At 47.4% G+C, this 24693-nt stretch overlaps 1 protein-coding gene across 1 annotated transcript in view; it reads right to left on the reverse strand.

Moving 5' to 3' along the window:
* Window positions 1-21681: 21681 nt before the first annotated feature.
* The window catches only part of LOC309567430 (unconventional myosin-XVB-like), a gene marked incomplete at both ends in the record, with an annotated part of 200390 nt that continues 197378 nt past the window's right edge, over window positions 21682-24693 (reverse strand). Inside the window, one exon of the mRNA XM_082272829.1 lies at window positions 21682-21748. Coding sequence (XP_082128955.1) covers window positions 21682-21748 — 67 coding nt within the window. The remainder of the gene's footprint in view (window positions 21749-24693) is intronic.

A 24693-nucleotide genomic window follows, 5' to 3' on the forward strand; every position in this document is an offset into this window, starting at 1 on the left:
ACCTCTTTTCTTCAGCACCTGGCTTTCAACAGCCAGGCTGTCAAAGCCAGCGATTGTAAATCAGAATGGAAGATCGGCCCTTGGGACAGCAGATCCCCCCTGAGACGTAGGCGACCAATCACACTAGGTTGGCAAACCAAGACCAACGAGGCCAGTCTGATGACCAGAATCCTTTTGGCCTTGATCCTGCGCAGAAGAAGATTGAGGGGAGGAAAGGCATAAATCAGACGATTCTGGCCCCACAGGACCACCAAAGCACCTGTCGCGTCCGCCAGAGGATCTCGAGATCTTGGTACTTTTCTGTTGAGCTGAGACGCCAACAAGCTCACCTCGGGAGTACCCCACCGCAGACATATGAGATAAAACATGTCTGGATGAAGGGATCACTCCCATTGGTCCAATGGCTACTGACTCAGATAGTCCGCCTGCCAATTTTCCACACCAGGAATGAGCAAGGCGGAGAGGGCCAGAATGAAGCATTCTGCCCACCAGAGAATGCCGAATACTTCTAGAGCCACCAACACACTTTTTGTTTCACCCTGGTGTCCGGTACCCGACAGAATTCATACTGGGAGCCCCCGGAGCCGATATGTCCAGTGATCCAGGCACAGCACATGAGGGGGCCCCGTATGGAACTGTGCAAACAGGACCGTCTTGTAGGAAGACACTATCAGGCCCACCATTCGGATGCAAGTCTCCAGACGTAACGTCCACACGCCCCCTTACGGAGCTGGCTGTTTTTACTGTTGTTCATGCTGTTTGGACACACGCGGGACGCAGCGATCGGATCTACAGCGATCTATGTGTGCCTGCATATGCCTCTTATATTGTGAGTAGTGCTTTTAAATAAATTTATTTTACGTGTTTTACGGGATTACACTATGGTCCTCTGTCTTCATTTCCCCTCTATATACTTATCGCATATAACGGAGTAATCAAGAGAGATTAAGAAGTGTCATCCACTTTCTTGGCATCCATCGAATACATTGGTATATACCTACTTGCTGGGAGTGGCTTTCTCATTCATTTGAGTAGCCATGGAGCTCTGGTAAGCTGCTCATAATACTTGTGCACTGAAGTGTCCCCATCTTGCACTTTCCCTGGGTGTCACTGGAAGGAGCGTCCCTCACAGTATCTTGCACTTGGACTTATTTGTACTTGCACCATTTTTTTGGGACTTTATTCACCATAATTTACTTTGGACACTACCCTCATTACTACTTTGTGGATAATTAATTTTTTTCACAAATTTTTTTAACTAAATAACAAAGGTTATTTATAGCGCTGCACTTTTATTATTATTAAGCCCAGAGGGAAGACCACCTGTGGAACAGCAACAGATAAATTGCAGCGTGCAACTTCTGGAGTTTGTCTAGAGGAAGAAACACTCTGGCCAGAGCTGAATCTAGAGTCAGACCCAGATAATCCAATTTCCTGGACGGGATCAGGGCAGACTTCTGGCAGTTCAGAAGCCAACCAAACTCCTTCAAGGTCTGGATAGTGATCTCCACGTTGTCCATCAATGCATATAAGGACTCCGCTCGCAAGAGGAGGTCGTCCAAGTAGCCCAGCAAAGCAATCCCCCGCTGACGTAGCAATGCCAAAACTGGGGCCAACACCTTCATGAAGACCAAAGGGTAACGCCACAATCTGATAGTGCCCTCTCCCACAGCAAAGCAGAGAAAACGCTGGTGTCGGGCACAAATTAGAATGTGCAAGTAAGCATCTTTGATGTCGATAGAGGCTGGGAAATCCCCCTGATGTAGGGATGCCAACACAGTGCGAATGGACTCCATTCTGAATTTCTGTACCCGCACAAAACAGTTCAGGGTCTTGAGGTCCAGAATTGGATGAACCTTGCCATCCTTCTTTGGGACCGTAAACAGGTTTGAATAAAAACCTTTAAAAAACCTGAAAAGGAATTTTGATACTTGGGCATACAGATGACCCCTAAACCTCTGGATTACACCCGTCTTAATGTAGCTCTGCTGCTTGCTAGATTTACGGAGAAAGTTAAAGTCTGGTCCCGGCTCCGCTTGATGTTAGCGGGCAGAGCCAATCTGATAAAAATTATTCTAATGCCAAAGTTGCTCTATGCCCTCCATAACTCTCCGGTGGTCATTCCTCTGAGGGTGTTCCGCATTATTAATTCTATTTTCAGGTCTCTTCTGTGGTTGTCAAAGAACCCCAGGATCAAACTGGAACATCTTCAGAGAACCTAAGGACTTTGGAGGACTGGCGCTATCTAACCCATGGTTGTACTATTTGGCCTCCCAGCTACAATATATAGCCCATGTTATGGGGAACGGTGGAGAGGAGTCTGCTGCCCTTCTCATGGCCCACACTGTGGGTCCAGGTGAGGTGGCGACTCTTCTGGAATTCCTACAATTTAGCAAATCTAGCAAACTTCCCTACCTATGTCCTTATGCAGAAAACATGGAATAAGGCCCGACAGCTTCAGCAGGTAGTGGGTTTAACTAGCTTTAGGTACATTTGGGATAACCCTAGATACCCTGAGTTGGCCAAGGTGTCTTATGGCGCCAGGTGGAAGTTGCATGGTATTACCCACTTGATACATATATTTCGGAATGGGACACTCCGATCCCTTGATGAGATGAGGGACACGTTTCTCCTCCCTCTATCCATTAAATTTTATTACATGCAGTTCTGTCATGCGGTTGGGGCCCAGGTGGGGGAATGATCTGTGGGTTCAATCCCCTGCTCCTGTGTTTCACTTCATGTCTGAGGTAGAGTCCTTCAAAGGTTTCATATCATTCGTTACTATCGGGTTCCTTCCTGGACCACCACTCCCCGCGCATATCAGCCCAATGGGAAAAGGATGTGGGATCATTTAAGGATGAGCAGCGGGAGGAGGCCCTTCAGGCGGTTCAGCTGAGCTTGTTAAATGTAGCTCAGTGGATATCACAACTTTATATTCTCTATAGGACCCACTACACTCCAGCTAGATTTGCTTAGGATGGGTAGGAGGGATACTCCTCTCTGTACCAGGTGCCAGAGAGAACATGGGGATTTGGTGCATCTCCTATGGTGCTTTCCCAAACTTCACATGTATTGGAGGGGTGTGCTCGACACTCTGTCAGGGGCATTTGGGGTCCAATTGTCTGAGGATCCCAAGATGTGCCTGTTAGGCATTATGGATGAAGTCCAGACCCCTGAGATTGCCTAGCATGCCATTCTAAGGGCCTTGTTTCAGGCCAGGAAACTGATTTTGAGGCACTGGATCTCCCCGGATTCCCCGATAAGGAATGGACTGCCCAGGTGGGGGGATATGCTTAGACTGGAAAAGTACATATATCAGCAAAGGGGCAGTCCGGGCAAGTTTGAGAAGTTGTGGGCTCCCTGGTTGGCAGTACCGGGCCTGGCTCTGGTGGACCTGGTGCTAGATAGATTGGTGGGGGGCGGGCGGGCTGTGAGGGTAGTGTTTGGTACCTTTCCATGGGTTGATGCATGGCATTATGTGACATACATGACTGCCACTTCCATGTAATAATGTAAATATGAGCTGCCTGTTCATGTGCCAAGGGTGCCTTATTCTGTTGATTAATGCACGCAGGATGTTGATTTCTTTTTGCTTGTTATCTGTATGCTGTGGGCGATTTTGCTCTGGACTCTCTATTATTGTTTTTTTGCACAAAGTTTAATAAAGTTCTTCTTGATATAAAAAAAAAAAACCTCGAAAAGAGCTTGCAGTCGGTCTGGGGAAAGGCACATATTGGAAGGCAAAAACCTTTCCAGCGGGAAAGAACTAAACTATCTTGTTACCGGACAGAATTACTTTGTGGACTCATTAGTCATTCACCAGAGAGGTCTACGGGCACCGAAACCAATGAAGACGTCCCCCCACCCCAGACATGAGTGAGGGTGCACCTTCATGCTGAAGGGGCCATGTCCGCGGGTGTAGAGAAACCCACTCTTGGCTTGCCAGACCAGGGCTGCTTGGAACCTCCTGAGGAGGGCTTGAAAGGTTTGGAACCCTTGTCAGTGGACCCTGATGGACCAAAAAATATTTTGTGTGCCGAGAAAGCAGGGCCGCGTCTGCGACGAGGATCCTTCCTGTTCCCAGAAGGCAGAAGAAAAGTGCTCTCCCCCCCCCCATGAGACTCTTAATTATGCCATCCAGGGTAGCCCCAAACAGGCGATCACCTTAAATGGGCAAATCAGTTAGTGCTTTTTTAGAGGTTTGGTCTGCAGACAAACACTTAAGCCACAACACACACCCAAGCACCACTGCCGAAACAGAGAGCTTAGAAATGTAGGGGGCTGCGTCAGGAGAGGCATCGCAGACAAATTGCAGCCGTGGACCAATTGGTCCACCAATTCGACAGGCAGGAGGAATCTGCTCACCCCCAGACCATGGCCTAAAAGTTTAGCCCACTCAGTTAGGGTTTGCGACACCAGGGCAATGGCCACTTTTTTGTCAGCTGTATCTTTAAAGGCTGGGGATTCCTCTTCCAGAGTCATGGTTGCCTTATATAACCTGAAGACAGGAGGGTCCACCACTGGTGGGAGAGTCTACTTCTTTAGAAGTGACTCTACAAATGGGTACCTTACCGCAAAACGTTTAGGAACAACAAAGGGATGTTTTAGGCACTCCCAATCTTTGTAGACAAACTTGTCAAAATAGGAGGGATAAGGAAACACTTTTGCTGTGTGAGACGGTGTGAGTACCAAAAGGTATGGCCACCTCCGCAGTCGCCTCCGCTGCATCCTCCATCTTCAAAGTCTCCCACACCAATATAATCAGAGCATCAACCAACCCCTTCTCATACGCTGCTGCCGTTGTGGAGGAATTATCCTCACTATCTGACAAATCAGAGAGCGTGGCTGAAAGCCCCGCAGGGTGGCTACGTCCATGGCAACATAGCCAGATGCAGGATCTGATGAGACAGAGGAGGCAGTGGAGGGCGGGGGGTGCTTTCTGCTAGCCCGACGCCCAAAGGCCTCCTCCTTCCGAGAAACAAAGGACTCCAGGACCGCCGTCAGTGCATCAATGGAAGGTTCGTACCATGAGGAACCTGCTGCCTCAGAGAGGGGGTCAGGTGGGGAAACATGTTCCTGAGACTCCATCAGTGAAAATAGAGAACCCACCAGCAAAACGTGTCTCGCACTGCCAGGAGACTCACCTACCCTGAGGCACCGCACCCGCACTACCACAAGGGGACTCAAAGCAACACAACCTGCAACCCGCAGCAGAGAGATGGAGGGACCCCCCCCCCCAGAACTCACTACCCCACCAGAGGAGTGCCAGGTATCCACATGTGACATCTAGGGGAAAAGGAAATCCAGGAGTCAACACCAGGGGGAAGAGAAGGGGCCCCACTACAATATTCACCGCCCCAAAGGCTCCACTGTCATGGCCGCCAATCCTGTGCATGCCACACCAACCAAAAATTGCCGCTGAACTACACAAACATGGCCACTGAGAGAAAAAAAAAACAGGCCTCAAAATCATGGCACCGGCTATGGGAAAATGGCCACCACACGTTTTGCCCACGAGGCTCCCAGGGACCTGGGAAACATCCCTGGAGCCTAGGCCACACTCACACGGCGAGGGGGGGACCTGGCCACAATACCAGCAACATGGGTAGCACCCACCACTAGAGATGTATAGAACTGTTCGCCGGCGGACAGTCCCCGGCGAACTTAGCATGTTCGCGTTCGCCGCTGCGGGCGAACATATGCGATGTTCGGTCCCCCCCCATAATACATAATTGAGGCAAACTTTGACCCTGAACTTTACAGTCAGCAGGCACATTTCCAGCCAATCAGCATACCTCCCTCCCACACCCTCCCACCTCCTATAAATAAGCAAGGGCAGCATCCATCTTAGATCATTCTGAAGCAGTGTGTGTAGTGAGAGTAGGGAGAGCTGCTGCTGCTGCTGTTAAGCTAGGGACAGTTAGTCAGTGTTCCTGGTCTTGCAGTGTTCTTGGTCCACTACTGCTGTAAGGACAGCACCCCAAAAAGCCCTTCTAAGGGCTGGTATTTGTGTAATTTTTTTATATATATATATATATATATATATATATATATATATATATATATATATATATATCTCTATCTAGTGTCCCCCAAAAGCCCTTTTAAGGGCTGGTAATTGAGGATTTTTTTTTATTTATATATATACATATATATATATATATAGTGTCCCCAAAAGCCCTTTTAAGGGCTGGTAAGGTAATAGAGTTTTTTCTTATATATATATATATATATATATATATATATATATATATATATATATATATATATATCTATTGTACACTGCAGTTGCCTGCCCGCTGTGTGTGAGAGGCCACAGACCTACCACAGACTGTACTGTGTGCACACCACACTCATTTCGGGTGGCACAGGCACAGTACCTTGCATTTTAAAAAAACATTTTTTTTCCCTCTGTCATAATTGCAGTGAGTGCTGTGTCAGGTCCACAGAGTGCACTGTACCCACTGCAGTGCACTGCCCACCACTGATATATATACGGTGGCACAGCATCTTGTTGCAAATTGAAAAAAAAAATATTTTTTATTATTGCAGTTGCCTGGGCTGCCAGTGACTGTCAGGTCCACAGAGTGTACTGTGCCCACTGCAGTGCCACTGTGTGCCCACCCACCACTAATATATATGGTGGCACAGCAGCTTGCAAAGTAAAAAAATATATATATATTTTTTAATTGCAGTTGCCTGGGTGCCAGTGACTGCTGTCAGGTCCACAGAGAGTGTACTGTGCCACTGCCCACCCACCACTGATATATAAGGTGGCACAGCAGCTTGCAAAGTAAAAAAAAATATATATATTTTTTAATTGCAGTTGCCTGGGTGCCAGTGACTGCTGTCAGGTCCACAGAGAGTGTACTGTGCCACTGCCCACCCACCACTGATATATAAGGTGGCACAGTAGCTTGCAAAGTAAAAAAATATATATATATTTTTTAATTGCAGTTGCCTGGGTGCCAGTGACTGCTGTCAGTGTCAGGTCCACAGAGAGTGTACTGTGCCACTGCCCACCCACCACTGATATATAAGGTGGCACAGCAGCTTGCAAAGTAAAAAAAAATATATATATTTTTTAATTGCAGTTGCCTGGGTGCCAGTGACTGCTGTCAGTGTCAGGTCCACAGAGAGTGTACTGTGCCACTGCCCACCCACCACTGATATATAAGGTGGCACAGTAGCTTGCAAAGTAAAAAAATATATATATATTTTTTAATTGCAGTTGCCTGGGTGCCAGTGACTGCTGTCAGTGTCAGGTCCACAGAGAGTGTACTGTGCCACTGCCCACCCACCACTGATATATAAGGTGGCACAGCAGCTTGCAAAGTAAAAATATATATATATATATATTTTTTAATTGCAGTTGCCTGGGTGCCAGTGACTGCTGTCAGATCCACAGAGAGTGTACTGTGCCACTGCCCACCCACCACTGATATATAAGGTGGCACAGCAGCTTGCAAAGTAAAAAAAAATATATATATTTTTTAATTGCAGTTGCCTGGGTGCCAGTGACTGTCAGGTCCACAGAGTGTACTGTACCCACTGCCCAACACTCCTATAGGGTGGCACAGCACCTTGCACTCATAGTACACAACACATTAAAAAAAAAATGACAGGCAGAGGCAGGCCACCCCGCAAGGGCCGTCGTGGTCGTGGTGCTGTGATTTCCTTAGGCTCTAGAATAATGCCCAGTGTTCAGAGGCCACCACAGACCCTGAACTCAAAAAATTCTGAGGCCATAGTTGACTGGCTTACACAGGACACCCAATCGTCTACAGCTTCCGCTCGGAACCTTAATGCACCATCCTCCTCCAGCTCAGCTTCGGGCACCTCTCAATTTACCACTCGCCAGCCCGCCGGCACCACCACCAACACTAGCACCACAGCCGCTTCACTTGATCCGTCAGAGGAGTTATTTTCACATCAGTTGGAAGAAATAAGTGATGCGCAACTATTAGTGCCAGAGGAGGTAGATAACGGGGATATGTCTCAGTCAGGCAGCATTATACACATGGACGTACATTGTGATGATGATGATGATGCTGCTGCTGCCTTTGCTGAGTTGTCAAGTGAAGCGGCTGATGATGACGATGTGTCTGTGGATGTCACCTGGGTGCCTGCTCGAAGAGCAGAAGAAGAGGGGGAAAGTTCAGATGGGGAGACAGAGAGGAGGAGGAGACGAGTTGGAAGCAGGGGGAGGAGGTCATCGCAAGGAGCTAGTGGCGCAGTCAGACAGCATGTAGATTCGGCACCCGGGGTCAGCCAGACAGCACGCCAATCAACGCAAGCTGTTGCCACCACCAGAATGCCGTCCTTGCAAAGCTCAGCAGTGTGACATTTTTTTTGTGTGTCTGCCTCTGATATCAGCGATGCCATTTGTAACCTGTGCCAAAAGAAACTGAGTCGTGGGAAGTCCAACACCCACCTAGGTACAACTGCTTTGTGAAGGCACATGATCTCACATCACAAACGCCTATGGGATCAACACGTGAGTAAAAGCAGCACACAAACTGAAAGCCACCATCCTCCTCCTGGTCCAGCATCTTCAGCCACGTCAACCACTGCTGTCCTCCATGCCCCCTATCAACAACCCGCCCCTCCGCCTCTCACCTTCAGCAGTTCCTGCTCGTCACCTGCCCACAGTCAGGTGTCTGTCAAGGAAATGTTTGAGCGTAAGAAGCCAATCTCACAGAGTCACCCCCTTGCCCGGCGTCTGACAGCTGGCTTGTCGGAACTCTTAGCCCGCCAGCTTTTACCATACAAGCTGGTGGAGTCTGAGGCCTTCAAAAAATTTGTCGCTATTGGGACACCGCAGTGGAAGGTACCCGGCCGAAATTATTTTTCACAAAAGGCAATCCCCAACCTGTACTCTATTGTGGAAAAGGAAATCATGTCATGTCTGGCACACAGTGTTAGGGCAAGGGTCCATCTGACCACTGATAGCTGGTCTGCAAAGCACGATCAGGGCAGGTATATAACTTACACTGCGCATTGGGTAAACCTGCTGGCGGCTGCCAAGCATGGAATGCGTGGCTCTGCTGCAGAGGAGTTGGTGACACTGCCACGACTTGCAGGCAGGCCTGCTGCCACCTCCTCTACTCCTCCTACTCCATCCTCTTTGCTAACCTCCTCGGCTGAGTCCTCTTCTGCTGTTGCGTCTTTCTCCACACCAACTGCACCCCCCCAGCTCCCCAGGGGCTATTCCACATGCCGGATACGACAGTGTCACGCTGTCTTGGGGTTGACTTGCCTGAAAGCAGAGAGTCACACCGGACCAGCACTACTGTCCGCCCTGAACGCACAGGTGGATCAGTGGCTGACCCCGCACCAACTGGAGATCGGCAAAGTGGTGTGTGACAACGGCAGCAATTTGTTGGCGGCATTGAATTTGGGCAAGTTGACACATGTGCCGTGCATGGCACATGTGTTGAATCTGATTGTGCAACGTTTTGTGCAGAAGTACCCAGGCTTACAGGACGTCCTCAAGCAGGCCAGGAAGGTGTGTGGCCATTTCAGGCGTTCCTACACGGCCATGGCGCACTTTGCAGATATTCAGCGGCGAAACAACATGCCAGTGAGGCGCTTGATTTGTGACAGCCCGACACGTTGGAATTCAACACTGCTAATGTTCGACCGCCTGCTCCAACAAGAAAAAGCGGTCAACGAGTATTTGTATGACCGGGGTGCTAGGACAGCCTCTGCGGAGCTGGGTATTTTTTTGCCACGTTACTGGACGCTCATGCGCAATGCCTGTAGGCTCATGCGTCCTTTTGAGGAGGTGACAAACCTAGTGAGTCGCACCGAAGGCACCATCAGCGACATCATCCCATATGTTATTTTCCTGGAGCGTGCCCTGCGAAGAGTGCTGGATCAGGCCGTAGATGAGCGTGAAGAGGAAGAGGAAGAGTTGTGGTCACCATCACCACCACCAGAAACAGCCTTACCATCGCTTGCTGGACCTGCGGCAACACTGGAAGAGGAGTGTGAGGAAGAGGAGTCAGAGGAGGAATGTGGCTTTGAGGAGGAGGAGCACCAACCACAGCAGGCATCCCAGGGTGCTCGTTGTCACCTATCTGGTACCCGTGGTGTTGTACGTGGCTGGGGGGAAGAACACACCTTCAATGACATCAGTGAGGACGAGGAATTGGACATGAGTAGCTCGGCATCCAACCTTGTGCAAATGGGGTCTTTCATGCTGTCATGCCTGTTGAGGGACCCTCGTATAAAAAGGCTGAAGGAGAACGACCTGTACTGGGTGGCCACGCTACTAGACCCCCGGTATAAGCAGAAAGTCTCTGATATGTTACCCAATTACCGGCAGTCGCAAAGGATGCAGCAGCTACAAAATAAGTTGAAAAGTATGCTTTACACAGCATATAAGGGTGATGTCACAGCACAACGGGAATCCAACAGGGGAAGAGGTGAAAGTAATCCTCCTCCTACCACCACAACCACGCCGGCAAGGACAGGACGCTTTACAGACGTCTTGTTGATGGAGGACATGCAGAGCTTTTTTAGTCCTATGCATCGCCACAGCCCTTCGGGGTCCACCCTCAGAGAATGACTCGACCGACAGGTAGCAGACTACCTTGCCTTAACTGCAGATATCGACACTCTGAGGAGCGATGAACCCCTTGACTACTGGGTGTGCAGGCTTGACCTGTGGCCTGAGCTATCCCAATTTGCCATTGAACTTCTGGCCTGCCCCGCTTCAAGTGTGCTGTCAGAAAGGACCTTCAGCGCAGCAGGAGGTATTGTCACTGAGAAGAGAAGTCGCCTAGGTCAAAAAAGTCTTGATTACCTCACGTTTATTAAGATGAATGAGGCATGGATCCCGAAGGGACTGACAGTGGGGGATGCATTTGACTAAAAAAGGCCTGGTGATGACTGAGATGCCTTGGCCTAAAAATGGTCCACACGCTGCTGTCTTTAATCATTCTCTGCATGCCGGATGACTTACGTGACGTCTCCGCCACCAACTACGGTTCAAGCCGCAATGTTTTAGTGCACTTTCTGCCTTGAAAACCTCAATTTTTCAGGCCGCTGCTACAGCAGCGGCTGCAACAATACCTACTTTTTCATGCATGTGTACATGCCTAATTTTTCTGGCCTCTGGTGCTACACTGTGGCTGCAAAAAAACAAAAAAAAAAGGCACATACATGTGTCAATTCCCCTTCGTGATCGTTACCTTGTCGTGGTGAAGGGGCTTGCGTATCACAATGAAGCGATCACCTCTAGGAGTGTGTTGGCACACCCCAGATGATAAGGTCGTTGCTTCATTGTGAACAGACCAAAAGCGATCCGCAGGATAATTTTTCATAGAAAAAACATTCATTTTCTTTCATTCTTTCTGCGGAGCTGGGTATTTTTTGGCCGCGTTACTGAATGCTCATGAACAATGGCTGTAGGCTCATGTGTCCTTTTGCGGAGGTGACAACCCTGGTGGTCAGTCGAACCCAAGGCAACATCATCGACCTCATCCCATATGCTTTTTTTCTGGAGCGTGCCCTGCGAAGAGCAGAGATGTATAGTAACGAAGTAGAACTACTTAAGTACTGTACTTAAGTACCGAAATGCGGTATCTGTACTTTCCCAGAGTAGAATTTTTTTCTCCTACTTCTACTTTTACTTCACTACATTTTTTCGATGATTTCGATACTTCTACTCAAGTATTTTTTTTTTGTGCTGCATAGTTACTCGTTACTTTTAAAAAAATTACCACTGCCAGAACAGTAGATGGCAGGTTACATAAAGCTCAAAAAAATGTGTATAATGTCATTTGTAAATCAGCGCATACGAAAATAAAGGCTGTGTATAATAAAAGCTGCTATACCAAATCTTTCCAATAAAAAGAAAATATGAAACAAACAAATAAATGGTGCTACAGCGCTTAAAGTGCATCAAGAAACTACTAACAAACACAGGTTAATCATTTGAATAAATCATTTGAAATAATAAAAAACAATATGATGTTAAAACTTTTGACTTTTCTTTAATAACTACATAACACAGTACTTGTACTTCTACTTTCAGTACTTGAGTAGAATTTTTTTTTCAAAACTACTGGTACTTTTTACTTTTAGTACTTAAGTAGCAAATTTTTTGAAAAAACTACTTGCAATACTTAAGTAAAAAAAATGTTGAATACTTTAGTACTTCTACTTAAGTAACTTTTTCTGTGAGCACTTCCACTTCTACTCAAGTCACTTTTTGATCGAGCACTTGTACTTTTACTCAAGTAGAAATTTCGAGTACTTTATACAAGTCTGGCGAAGAGTACTGGATCAGGCTGTAGATGAGCATGAAGAGGAAGAGTTGTGGTCCACTCCCCACCACCAGAAGCAGCCTTGTCGTTGTCAATTGCTGGACCTGTGGCAACGCAGAGAGAGGAGTCTGAAGAAGAGAAGTCAGAGGAGGAAGGAGGCTTTGATGAGGTGGAATACCAGCCACAGCAGGCGTCCCAGGGGGCTTGTTCTCACCTTTCGGGGACCCTTGGTGTTGTACGTGGCTGGGTGGAGGAAGAGACCTTCAATGATGTCAGTGAGGACAAGGAACGGGACATGGCTAGCTTGGTATCCAACCTTGTGCAAATGGGGAGTTTGCGGTTGTGCAAATGGACTGACTGACTGTTGTTAAACGGGGAGTTTGGTCTGTCAGAGTTTGGTCTGTCACTGTGAAGCGGGCGTAACCCTTACACTACTTGACCGATAAAACATCATACCTGATCGTATTCACACACTGGATGTTTTAAAGCACGTTATTCCAAACAATTTAGGAATGTTAGGTGATTTATGCCCTTTATGGATCAAAACCCGACTCTGCGTCAACTACGTAATTTTCCATGGTAGTTTTGCCATGGATCCCCCTCCGGCATGCCACAGTCCAGGTGTTAGTCCCCTTGAAACAACTTTTCCATCACTATTGTGGCCAGAAAGAGTCCCTGTGTGTTTTAAAATTCGCCTGCCTATTGAACTCTATGGTGGTTCGCCCGGTTCGCCGGTTCGTGAACATTTGCCGATGTTCGCGTTTGCCGTTCGCGAACGGCGAATTTTAGGTTCGCGACATCACTACCCACCACATACTGTAAGGGAAGTCTGCCCCACCAGCAGCGTGTCTGCCCACCTACTCCCTAACCGGTACTATGTAGCACCAACCACCATCGTTTACCACCATCCCGCCGCGCTACCCTGTGGGGGGTCGCAGTACAGCAAAGGTGGCCCACAGGGGCCACACAAACCCAAGGGTGGCCAGGGGGGTAAGGAGGGAACCCACAGGTCTGACCGTCCAAGAGGGTGCCCGCGTCTGCCCCCACCGCATCCAGGAAGATAGTGGCTCCTTATACTCACCAAGCCCACAGAAACCAGGCGGGCACCACTCCAGACAGAACCTCTCAGAAAATGGGGGGCTGTCGGGCAGAAGAAACGCTGCGACTCAAGCAAAGACCCGGTCATATGCAACCTTGCAAAACATTTAACTCGCAGGCCAGCCCCCGTCCAGTGGGGCTATGTCGTGGAGCTCTGGTCTGTGTGTGCTCGATGGCCAGACTGGGGGGACCACTCGATCTAGATATCTAGCCCATCGCCTAGCCCGGCAGTTGATTGTAGATCTCTCAGGAAAAAACACCAGGAGAAAAATATGCCATTTAAAACAAAAAAATTGCCAGAACCAAAGATCCCAGCAGGGAGCTAGGTCCTTACTCCTGACTAGGCAGAAAAAAAGTGAAGGCCTATAGCAGAGAGGAGGATGTAAACCAGCTGAGACTACCCATAGGCGTAACCAAGTTGTTTTTTTGCCTAGTGTCCTACTCCTGTAGGGGGCGATACAACCCTATGGTTCTGAATATGGAGCTCTGTGTCCGTCAATAAAAGAAAGATACATTACTTTATCTTTTTCTTAAAATGGTACATTTCTTCAGTGTAAACATTTAATATGTTTTTTATTTTCTTTTGTGAATAAAATATGGGTTTATGAGATTTGCAAATCATTGCATTCTGTTTTTATGTAGATTTTACACAACATCCCAACTTTTTTGGAATTGGGGTTTGTAAACGAAAGGAATTAGGAATACAGTTGTTGAGATATGTGTAGCACCCTCCTAGTTAGGTAGGTGCTAAGTTAAAGCATATATTGCTCCTACTGCTTATCAGGGGAGCCTGATCTATTAGGTTGCCTGTCACATGTTTCCGGGTGTGATTCACTGGGTCTGAGGGAGTGTCCCCACTGTATCCAATGAGGGAGCTTGTTGGACAGTGGAGGAAACCTAGCCAGTGACACATCATGTTTTATGGCAGTCCCAGTGGGAGGGCATTTTCGCAATGCATCCTGGGATTGACCATAAATACTGAGGGGACATGTGACAGGGCGCCTTTGGCGGGAAGCAGAATCCCAGGAGGAAGTGGACGGCTGTCTCTCCTCCTGCAGTATGTGAGGAAGGTAGTCTTAGGCGGTCGGCCCAGTGAACCAGGTGTGGAGCTGAGCTGCAGAGGGTCCGGTGTAACTGACAATGGAGCTGCTGGCAGAGTCTTTTGGGAAAAACAGTGTCCATGAGTACTGAGGGACCTGCCTAAAGGTCTTGGCCAGGAAGCGGGACCACTCCAGTGAAGTCAGGGGATCAAGGAGCTAGCTATTACAGTAAAGGGTGCCATGTAGAAAGCCCTAAAGAATAGGAACAAAAGGGGGTGACAGGAAGGGCCCTGAAGAGTGTTCTGCAGTACAGTACAGCTTATCTAAAGCAGCTGATTTATTACTACTTCATCGCTATTGAAAAGGTGAAGCATCGGCCTTGCCGCACTCAAGTACAGTTAAACGTCCCAGCAAATTGTGCATAGTTTTTTCAAGCTGGAATATCCCACTCATTCCCTTCTCCTATCCAAGTTCTCAATAAAACAACAAAAACCAAAACCCCTAGACTGTTTCTTGACTGAGCCGAGCACTCACTAAACTATTGTGCTGTTGCTATGGGTAACCCAAAGGAACCTGTCACCAGCAGCTCCCAATGGAGTAGTGCTACATATGTATCATCTATTTAAATGTGCTGTCAATGCACCACACAGATTTTAACACACCTGCACCATTTTTCTCAATGTTGCACATCAAAACACAAAGATACTGTAATTCGCATATGTGCATTGTGATGTGTTAAAATACACATTGTCATGGTGAGTTGGCTTGTTGTTTCAGGGTGGCATTCAAAATGAAATTTGTTGAAAAGGCTGAAGGTTTTCTACCTATATGCATTAAGGTAAAAAACCTTTTAGTGTGCAACCCCCTCAGCCCCCTCAATACTTACCTATGCCTGCTCTCGATCCATCGATGTGCACGAGACCCGAGGCTGTCCCGGGTCTCTCCCTAGTTACTGGCTCCCGCTGCTGTCAATCACAGCCAGCGAGGTGGTAGCAGAGGGTGGGGCTGAGCTGTGCTCTCTGTGTCTTATAGATGCAGAGAGCTGGCTCGGGAGCGAGCATGCACTAGTCCCCCCACAGCAAGCGATTTGCTATGAGGAACTCGTCAGGGGGGAGGGGCCCAGAGCCCTGGCAGGGGACCCAAGAAGAGGCAGATCTAGGCTGCTCTGTGCAAAACCATTGCACAGAGGAGGAAGGTATAACATGTTTTTTTTTTTCATAAAATTTCTTCCTTTACAATCACTTTTAAAGCACTGCCCTTAGTCCTGCACATTGTGGTAAAGCACAATGTAATTGTGCATTTTACCACAATGCAGAGAAACGAATACTCCCTTAAGCCTGGCACACACTAGTCATTTTTTTCAGGTTCAACCCAGTGGGCTGAATTAAAAAAACAGAAGAGTTAAGGAGGAGCCGTAGTACTAACACTCCGATGTTAGTACAGCAATCTCCCTTGCTGTGCTATTGTGTTCTGACAAGGGGGGCGTCCTCCCAAGGCTGGAAAAACACAGGCTAGTGCTCTCAGCCATTGGGTGCCAATCAGCAGACCTTTTTCAGTCATGCCCCTTCGCCGGCTTCCGTCGGACTGACACAAAATTCGGCCCAAGTGTACGGCCCTTTATTCTTTCTGTGAAAAAAAACTCAAAGGGCAGGATTCACAAAAAGTAGTAATTTCAGTCCATACCAAAAACTGAACTTATCCTTTGAAAAACTGCACCCCCCCCGAGTGCAGCATTAAATACTTTCTCCCAATGCCAGCAATGCTCACTGTGGAGCAATGGCCAAAACTGCACAGTCTTTCTTCTGAAAATGTCCCTGCTGACTTCAAACTGTTGGGAGGGGTAACAGGGAGATGAACTTGTTAGATAAATACCTCTTTGCTTTTGTTGTGAGCAAATTGTTTCAGAATCCTTGTAGCTACAGAGGTCAGTGACCACTTTTTTTTTTTTTAAATTCTTGTATTACTTGTTAAGAATACTTAAATATTTCAGTGTTTATAGCCTAGCCACACTTAGGTCTCATTCACACCATAGTGCAGAAACGTCAGTTTTTCTGCATGCGTTCTGCAAGGGCACAACAAAAAAAACAATTGTGCTCTATGTGCCCTGTTCACACCACAACACTGGTATTACAGTATGTGCTCATTTTTTTCTGCACAGGAATCTGCACTGTGTATGCAGTTTTCTGCAAGGGAAAAAAACTGATATGAAATCAGCATTGGTGTAAATAGGGCACATAACTGATGCGCATGTCAAACTGATGTCAACGTGCATAAAAAGTGATGTCCGCGTGCATGAAAACTGAGTTAAACTGATGTCTCTGCAAGTGAAATCTGCACAGTTTTCCCATCAGTTTTCATGCACGTAAGATGTGAATGAGCCCTTAGTCTCCATTCACACTACCGCGACTTGTCAGATGACTTGTCAGCCTGACAAATCGCGGTCCATGCAGTGCTACAGGACCCGTTCTAATAAGAGCGACACAAGTCACTCCGACTTAGAAAAAGGGTCCTGTACTACTTCAGGGCGACCTCGGAGTGACTTGCATAGACATTCATTATATGAAGTCCGTGCAAGTCGCGCCGAAGTCGCGGTGCACGCGACTTGTGAAGTCACCCCCGAAGTCGTGCCGCTTCAGTGTGAATGCGGTCTTATACTTTAAAGGGAAGCTAAACCCTTCAATTTAACTGTCTCCAAAGACAGTGGCATTCAAGGCAAGCCTACATGTTCTCTCAACTAATTTGTCAAGCCATCAAATGGCTGGTGTCATAACTAATCACATTCGTAGCACCATGGCAACTGCAGGCCAAAAAGAGGCTAAGATGGCAGCTACCTTGATTGTAAAGCAGGACAAAGGGGTGAACATTGATAAGATGCAGGTGTGGTCTGATCCAAAACCAATGGACCCTATCACACCTATTAAAATTAATGGGATTTTTAAAGGGAGTTTAATTGGTGCAGGTAATCATACGTCATCAAAACAAAGGAATTGTTTCAAACAAATAAGTCATTTTATTAATATGAAATATAAAACATCACAAGGCTAAAAATTAATAGACATGACACTAGAAAATATCTATTCATACTATAACAACATAGTCCTGGCCCCTAACGGACAATGGCTCATGAATAGTCACAACCAAGTCGGCATGGGTCTGACGCGTTTCGCTGAACCACACGGGTACATAATTGCTTCTTCAGAGACCCCTTTAAATCCCAGGCGGACAACAATATACAAAAAAGCATGAAGGCAAACTCAGGATGAGAGATGCCCTGAACCTACACTGTGGACATCCCGTGGAGGCAACAAGATGGGCTCCCAAGACTGTGTCAAGGGACTCAAATAGGGAAGTGTCGAGTCCCACACTCCCAGTTATAGGGGATGCTTTAGTCAAAACAGGCGAAAGCCAGATATGGGCAGGGACTACCATGTATGAAAATCATACAGTGTATGGGCAAGATCTTAGATGCCGTCCGATCAGATAGATCAATTCATGCACCAGCATTCCCCCTGGGTAGGAGACAGCCACAAAGCGGCGAACATTATTCTAAATGCCTTTTTTTTTTTTATAGATTAGCTACCTTGAATATTAGTAGCCTTCCTAGTGTCCCAAATCGAGAAAAAACATCCAATATGTACAGATCTAAATAGAAACTACAGAAGCTTATTTGCGTGGGATAGAGTTTTCCTTCTAAAGGCCAGTACTATCCTCATACACCGAAATCTTGACAGGAAAACCTAGAATTTGTCATTAAACATGTTTTTTCTGTATTGTTTATTAAATGACACAGGAATTCAGGAACTGTTGGGTATACTGCAGCCTACAGGATTAGACAGTTGCAAACAAAAAACAATACCAGCCCAGTATAACCCCTCCTACTCCCAGCATGCCTCAGTTTTGCTGCCAAGAAAAGTCTCACCTTTTTTTGCTATGTTGGTAAAGAATCCTATGCGCTACTACTTAATATAAAAAATAGGAAGCAGCTGCTCACAACTTAATAATGTGTCCCCACTTCTAAAATATAATTGTTTACAAATATGAAGTGGCGCCATGCTTCAAAAACGAAAAAAATATTAAAACTATTTCAAACGATGTGAATAATACTAAATGATTACACTCATTTTTACAAGTTTAAAGAATACATAATTTTATATGTATTTATATATATTTTTTTAAGTTACTTTTTTTTCTAGCTGTTTTTTTTTCTTCAATCAAGGTTACCATTTTTCTTCAGGCTGGGTTCACGCCTCCGTGCAGAGCGGCTCACAGCAGGGGTCCGATGCGTCCCTGTTCACCACTTCAGGTGCGATTTTGGTCTGAATTTTTGGCTGAATTCAGACCTGAGACTGGGCCAAAGACACACAAGGCTCCTGTGTAATTCACTCCGCAGCCTTCCCGGAGCTGTGTGAACCGGCATTGAGAGCCGATCACAGGCTCTTGACATGCGAATTGGATGTGGGGAAACCCGCATCCAGTTTGCATAAGTGTGAACCCAGCCTTAATCAGGATGAAGCCCCTACCAATGAAGTCAATGCTGAATGCTTTGATGTAACGCGTATAGGGGGCGGAGCCTGTCGGTGATATGTCACATCCTCTCCGGACCAGTGAGACAGCTTGCACTGCTAACGTGCCAATTTTGGAAGTGTAACATCCCTGAATAAGCCATCCATAGACGCCCAAAAAATGCCCGATAAATGCCAGCAACAAAAACGCCCAGGTGGCGAGGAGCCACTACCCTGCTCTATTAATAATTATAAGAAGAATGAACTTTTTTTTCTGGTTCTGGACATGCTACAGAGATGAAACTTCACAGGTACACTTTTTAGACACCCCCCCCCCCCCCCAGACACTAAATCCAAAGAAATCAATTTTTTTTTTTTTTCAATAATTGGCTCTCTCAAAAACGACAATTTTTAAGAACTTTTTTTTGTGTGATTGAGCATGACCCAGAGCCATCATATTCTGATTGGCCAAATACAAAGTCGTACAAAGTCGTCTATCATACAAGTCGTCCTGAATACGCGCAAAGTCACGCTGAAGTCGCTCTAAAAGTCGCACTAACAAGTCGCCCCTTATGAGGCGACTTAGAGGTTGCAGCAGTGTGAACCGGCTCTAATTATCTAATCATGTGCAGATCAAAAAAGGTAAACAGGAATGTTCTTTTCACATAATTGGTTAATTGAAGTGAGTCTTCACGCATTTTAATATGACAACATTCTCAAATCCTTTAGTAAATCAATCTCTTTGAGAAAAAGAGGTGCTCCAAGGCAGAGTGGAGGTCAGCTAGTCTTTCCAAGGGTGTTGGAAAGTTTGACAACATGGACTGGGCCGGAGGTAGAAAACAAAATTCTAGCTTGTAGACCCTGGATATTACATTCTGATCCCAGATGTCTGAAATGTCCTGGAAACGGGTGTCCACAAAGGCTGACAGACATCACCTACTCTGGCAAGTGGGGGCATCTCCTCATTGTGAGAAAATTGTAAAATGAAAATTAAAACAGCGCTAGCATAAATACAATTGAATGTTAAAACTAAGACATTAAAAATATATAATGTGCAAATAGTGCTATAAATCATACAAGTGTAAAATCAATTTAAGTGAAAAAAAGTCATTTCATTAAAGTGATTGATAAATTCCAAAGTGCTCCAGTGCAAAATAAAATATATAGGTGCTCCTGGTGACGGTGACCCCTCTCGGTTCCCCACTCACCAGAACAGCAGATAGAAATAGCCTGAAATCAATGGGATATTGCACAAGGACTTCTCCTATGGAATGCCACGTAGTACCAGGTGTTTTCTTAGATAGAGCTGGTCCGAGTCACCTCCATGGACCCCAAATTAGAAACAAAGGACCGCATATAGTGAAGTATGATTTAGACAATTTATTAATCAGCTCCAAGTGGAGAAAAACATACTCACAAACGGGGATAAAAACAAGCAGTGTACAGATTACAAGTTGTTGTGGACGCCGCTGTTGGCGTGCGTTCCACGGCCGATCAGGAAGTGTAACCGGAAGCAACGATGCGTCAGAGCCGTACCGGAAGTGCGTCAACGCGTTTCACCCGCCTTTATATATAATTTTTGGTTTAAATTAAGATTTTTATTTTGAGAAAAGCTTGGGATTCCAGAGCTAATGGTGGAACTGAGTTCCAAACTTTGGCTTGGATACGGAGGTTTGGGAAAAATGAAAGGAACTTCCCTAGCCTCTTGGGTAGAGTGTTTTCCAGATAGAGGCCCACCCTTTTTTTTTTGTTGGAGTAAAAGGGTGACATCCTTATTAAAGAAGTCTAGGGATTTTGCAAAAGAGGAGTTCCCCATCAAAGAGCATGCACAATAGGTACTTTTTGTACTGGTCTTTCACAGACTAGCTTTTGAGCCAAAGACTCCTCTGCATATATATACCGAAAGGAGACTTTTTCTGTATATTAGGTGGAAAATATCTGCCAAACCATCAACACAGTAGAGCAGGACCATGGGCATGGGCTCCACCTGTGGATTATAGAGGATTTTTTTTTATGAAAGATTCAAGATCCCAAGACATTATTGGCCCAAATGACTAATGTCTGACAGAGGAACATGAAAGTAATAGCTACTTGCAGGGCAGGGCCTGTCGTGGAGTCTTTAAACACTGGGTTGTCCTCAAGAAAGACCGTCAAAGTCTTGTTACACAGGAAATAGCTGAGCTGGATCCCCTATGGGGCCTGCCTACTTTTTAACCCACGAGGATATTGCTGAGCAAATAAAGACTTTATCCTAATTAGGTTGATTAGCATAGAAACAGGTTGCAATAGTGAGTGAACAGAAAATTTTTTAACAGATTGGGTACCTTTAAGAGAACCCAGGCTGGTAACCTTCGGTATGGCTGAAGCAGGCGGTTTCAGGTCTAAACATATGTACACTTTGTCTATAAGGACCGAAATGGTATGCTTAAGTTTTGGGGTGATGTCAGCAGACTTAAAATCCCCATGTACAAAGTCATCAAACACAGAAAGGGTACGTTCTCCATTCTCTTCAGCTAACCATACAGAAGTTTCTTCACCTACAGTGAAATTAGAGATTGACTCTGGAGGAGAGGACATGGCTGAAATTTTCCCATAAACTTAGACATATTAGCCATTAATTCCTCTGTAGATAAAAAGGAGGGTTGTTGTCCCTGAAGGGATTGTAAGAGGACCCTTCCACGACTCAATTAGGGGAAGTGGCTCTAGCTATTTCTTATCAGGTGCTTTAGAAAGAATGCTGCAAACCACCCTGGAACTGTTAGTGGATCATAAGCTGGCAAGGCCACTGAGATCACTACCATAGTGCTCATGATCCACCATACTGATGTATGTGCTGTGAGAGATTACCACAAAGGGAAATTACAAGCACCTGCAGAGCAGGAAGGGTTGGTGCCCTCTGTGCCCAAAAAGCAAATGGAGAAGCTAGGTAGGATCCAGGGAATATGCCTAATTTGAACAGTCTTTGTCAGGTCTGTGTAGTGGTCAGGTAGGTTTGTGTAGTGGTCAGGTAGGTCTGTGTAGTAGTCAGGTAGGTCTGTGTAGTGGTCAGGTAGGTCTGTGTAGTGGTCAGGTAGGTCTGTGTAGTGGTCAGGTAGGTCTGTGTAGTGGTTAGGTAGGTCTGTGTAGTTGTCAGTGTAGTAATCAGGTAGGTCAGTGTAGGAATAAGGTAGGTCTGTGTAGTGGTCAGCTAGGTCAGGTCAGTAGAACCCCTCCCATTCCCTTTCCCTTTCAGGTTTTTGCCAGTGCCCTTAGAGGAACTGATGTCTACCTGACCTACCTGATTCCTACACTAACTTACCTGATTACTATACTGACACCTACACTGACCTACCTCACCACTACACAGACCTACCTCACCACTACACTGACCTACCTGATTACTATACTGACATCTACACTGACCACTACACAGACCTACCTGACCACTACACTGACCTACCTGACCCCTACACTGACCCCTTCATTGACACCTACACTGACCCTTCTACAGTGACACCTGCACTGACACCTACACTGGCCCCCCTTCACTGACCCTTCTTCCCTGCCCCTCCTTCACTGACCCCCCTAGACTGGCCCCCTAGACTGAACCCCCTACATGGAACCCCATTCACTGGCATCTACACTGACCCCCCCCTACACTGACCCCTTCACTGACACCTACACTGACCCCCCTACAGTGACACATACACTGGCCCCCCTTCACTGACCCTTCTTCCCTGCCCTTCCTTCACTGACCCTCCTTCATTGACACCTACACTGACCCCTACACCGACACCTTCACTGACCTCTACACTGACCCCTAGACTGGCCCCCCTACACTGACCTCCCCTACACTGACCCCCCTACACTAACCCCCCTACACTGACCCTTCACTGACCCCCCCATATTAACACCTACACTGAACCCCCCTACATTGACCCCCCTACACTGAACCCTTACACTGACCCCCCTACATTGACCCCTTCACTGACACCTACACTGACCCCCTCCCCTACATTGACCCCCCTACACTGACACCTACACTGACCCCCCTTCACTTAACCCTTACACTGACCCGTTCACTAACCCCCCTACACTGACCTCCCCCCCACATTGACACCTACACTGACCCCTACACTGACACCTACACTGACCCCCCCTTCATTGACACCTACACTGACCCCTCCTACACTGACCCCCCCCCCCACACTGACACCTACACTGACCCCCCCACACTGACACCTACACTGACACTGTTGTCTTCACTCTGCCGTGCTGCTGGCTGCCTGCCACAACGATCTGGTCTGACGCATGCGGCTGAAGGGAAGTGCTGAGCTGAGGTTGGAGAAGACACGAGGCGGAGGAGGGGCTCATGTTTACGCATGCACCACCCACAGTATGCCACTGGACAGTCCGACAGGCACAGGCCAGCCCCGCCATGTCTGTCCAATCACAGGGCGCCCGCCGGCCATCGCTGAGCCAGAAGATGGCAGCTGGAGCGCGGGAAGAGCGCCGGAAGATTGCAGTGCAATATACTGTGTATACTCGAGTATAAGCCGACCCAAATATAGACCCAAAACAGGGGCTGCGGGCATGGTACAGGAGAATGCAGGGCTGTGGGCACGGTACAGGAGATGTAGGGCTGTGGGCATGCTACAGGAGAATGCAGGAATGAGAGCATGGTACAGGAGAATGCAGGGCTGCGGGCATGGTACAGGAGAATACAGGGCTGTGGGCATGGTAATGGTACAGGAGAATGCAGGGCTGTGGGCATGGTACAGGAGATGTAGGGCTGTGGGCATGCTACAGGAGAATGCAGGGATGCGGGCATGGTACAGGAGAATACAGGGCTGCGGGCATGGTACAGGAGAATGCAGGGCTGTGGGCATGGTAATGGTATAGGAGAATGCAAGGCTGTGGGCTTGGTACAGGAGAATGCAGGGCTGTGGACATGGTAGTGGTACAGGAGAATGCAGGGCTGTGGGCATGGTAATGGTACAGGAGAATGCAGGGCGGTGGGCATGGTAATGGTACAGGAGAATGCAGGACTGCAGGCATGGTACAGGAGAATGCAGGGCTGTGGGCCTGGTAATGGTACAGCAGAATGCAGGGCAGCGGGCATGGTAGTGGTACAAGAAAATGCAGGGCTGTGGGCATGGTAATGGTACAGGAGAATGCAGGGCTGCAGGCATGGTACAGGAGAATGCAGGGCTGCGGACATGGTACAGGATAATGCAGGGCTGCGGGCATGGTATAGGAGAATGCAGAGCTGCGGGCATGGTACAGGAGAATGCAGGGCTGTGGGCATGGTACAGGAGAATGCAGGACTGTGGGCATGGTAATGGTAGAGGAGAATGCAGGGCTGTGGACATGGTAACGGTACAGGAGAATGCATGGCTGTGGGCATGGTAATGGTAGAGGAGAATGCAGGGCTGTGGGCATAGTACAAAAGAATGCGGGGCTGTGGGCATACAGGTGTACCATGCCTGCAGCACTGCCTCTCTTGTAGTATACCCGCAGCCCCGCATAATGGCAGGTAGTGCGGCTGTGGAGGAGTCCCACTTACCTGTTCCTGAGGCACCTTCGATGTAAAAATGGCACCGCCTGGCGCCAACACGTCATTGCGCATGCGCCGCCACCGCTCGGGAAAGCTCGTATATGCCCTTTCCCAAGCAGTGGCGGCCCATGCGCGGTGACATGTTGGCGCCGGGCGGCACCATTTTTAAATCTAAAGCGCCTCAGGAGCACGTTGGGCCAGCGGGGGACATTTTTTTTTTATGACTCGTACTAAAGTTTAAG

Source organism: Pelophylax lessonae (assembly GCF_965119305.1).
Source record: "Pelophylax lessonae genome assembly, chromosome: 11".
NCBI lineage: Eukaryota > Metazoa > Chordata > Amphibia > Anura > Ranidae > Pelophylax > Pelophylax lessonae.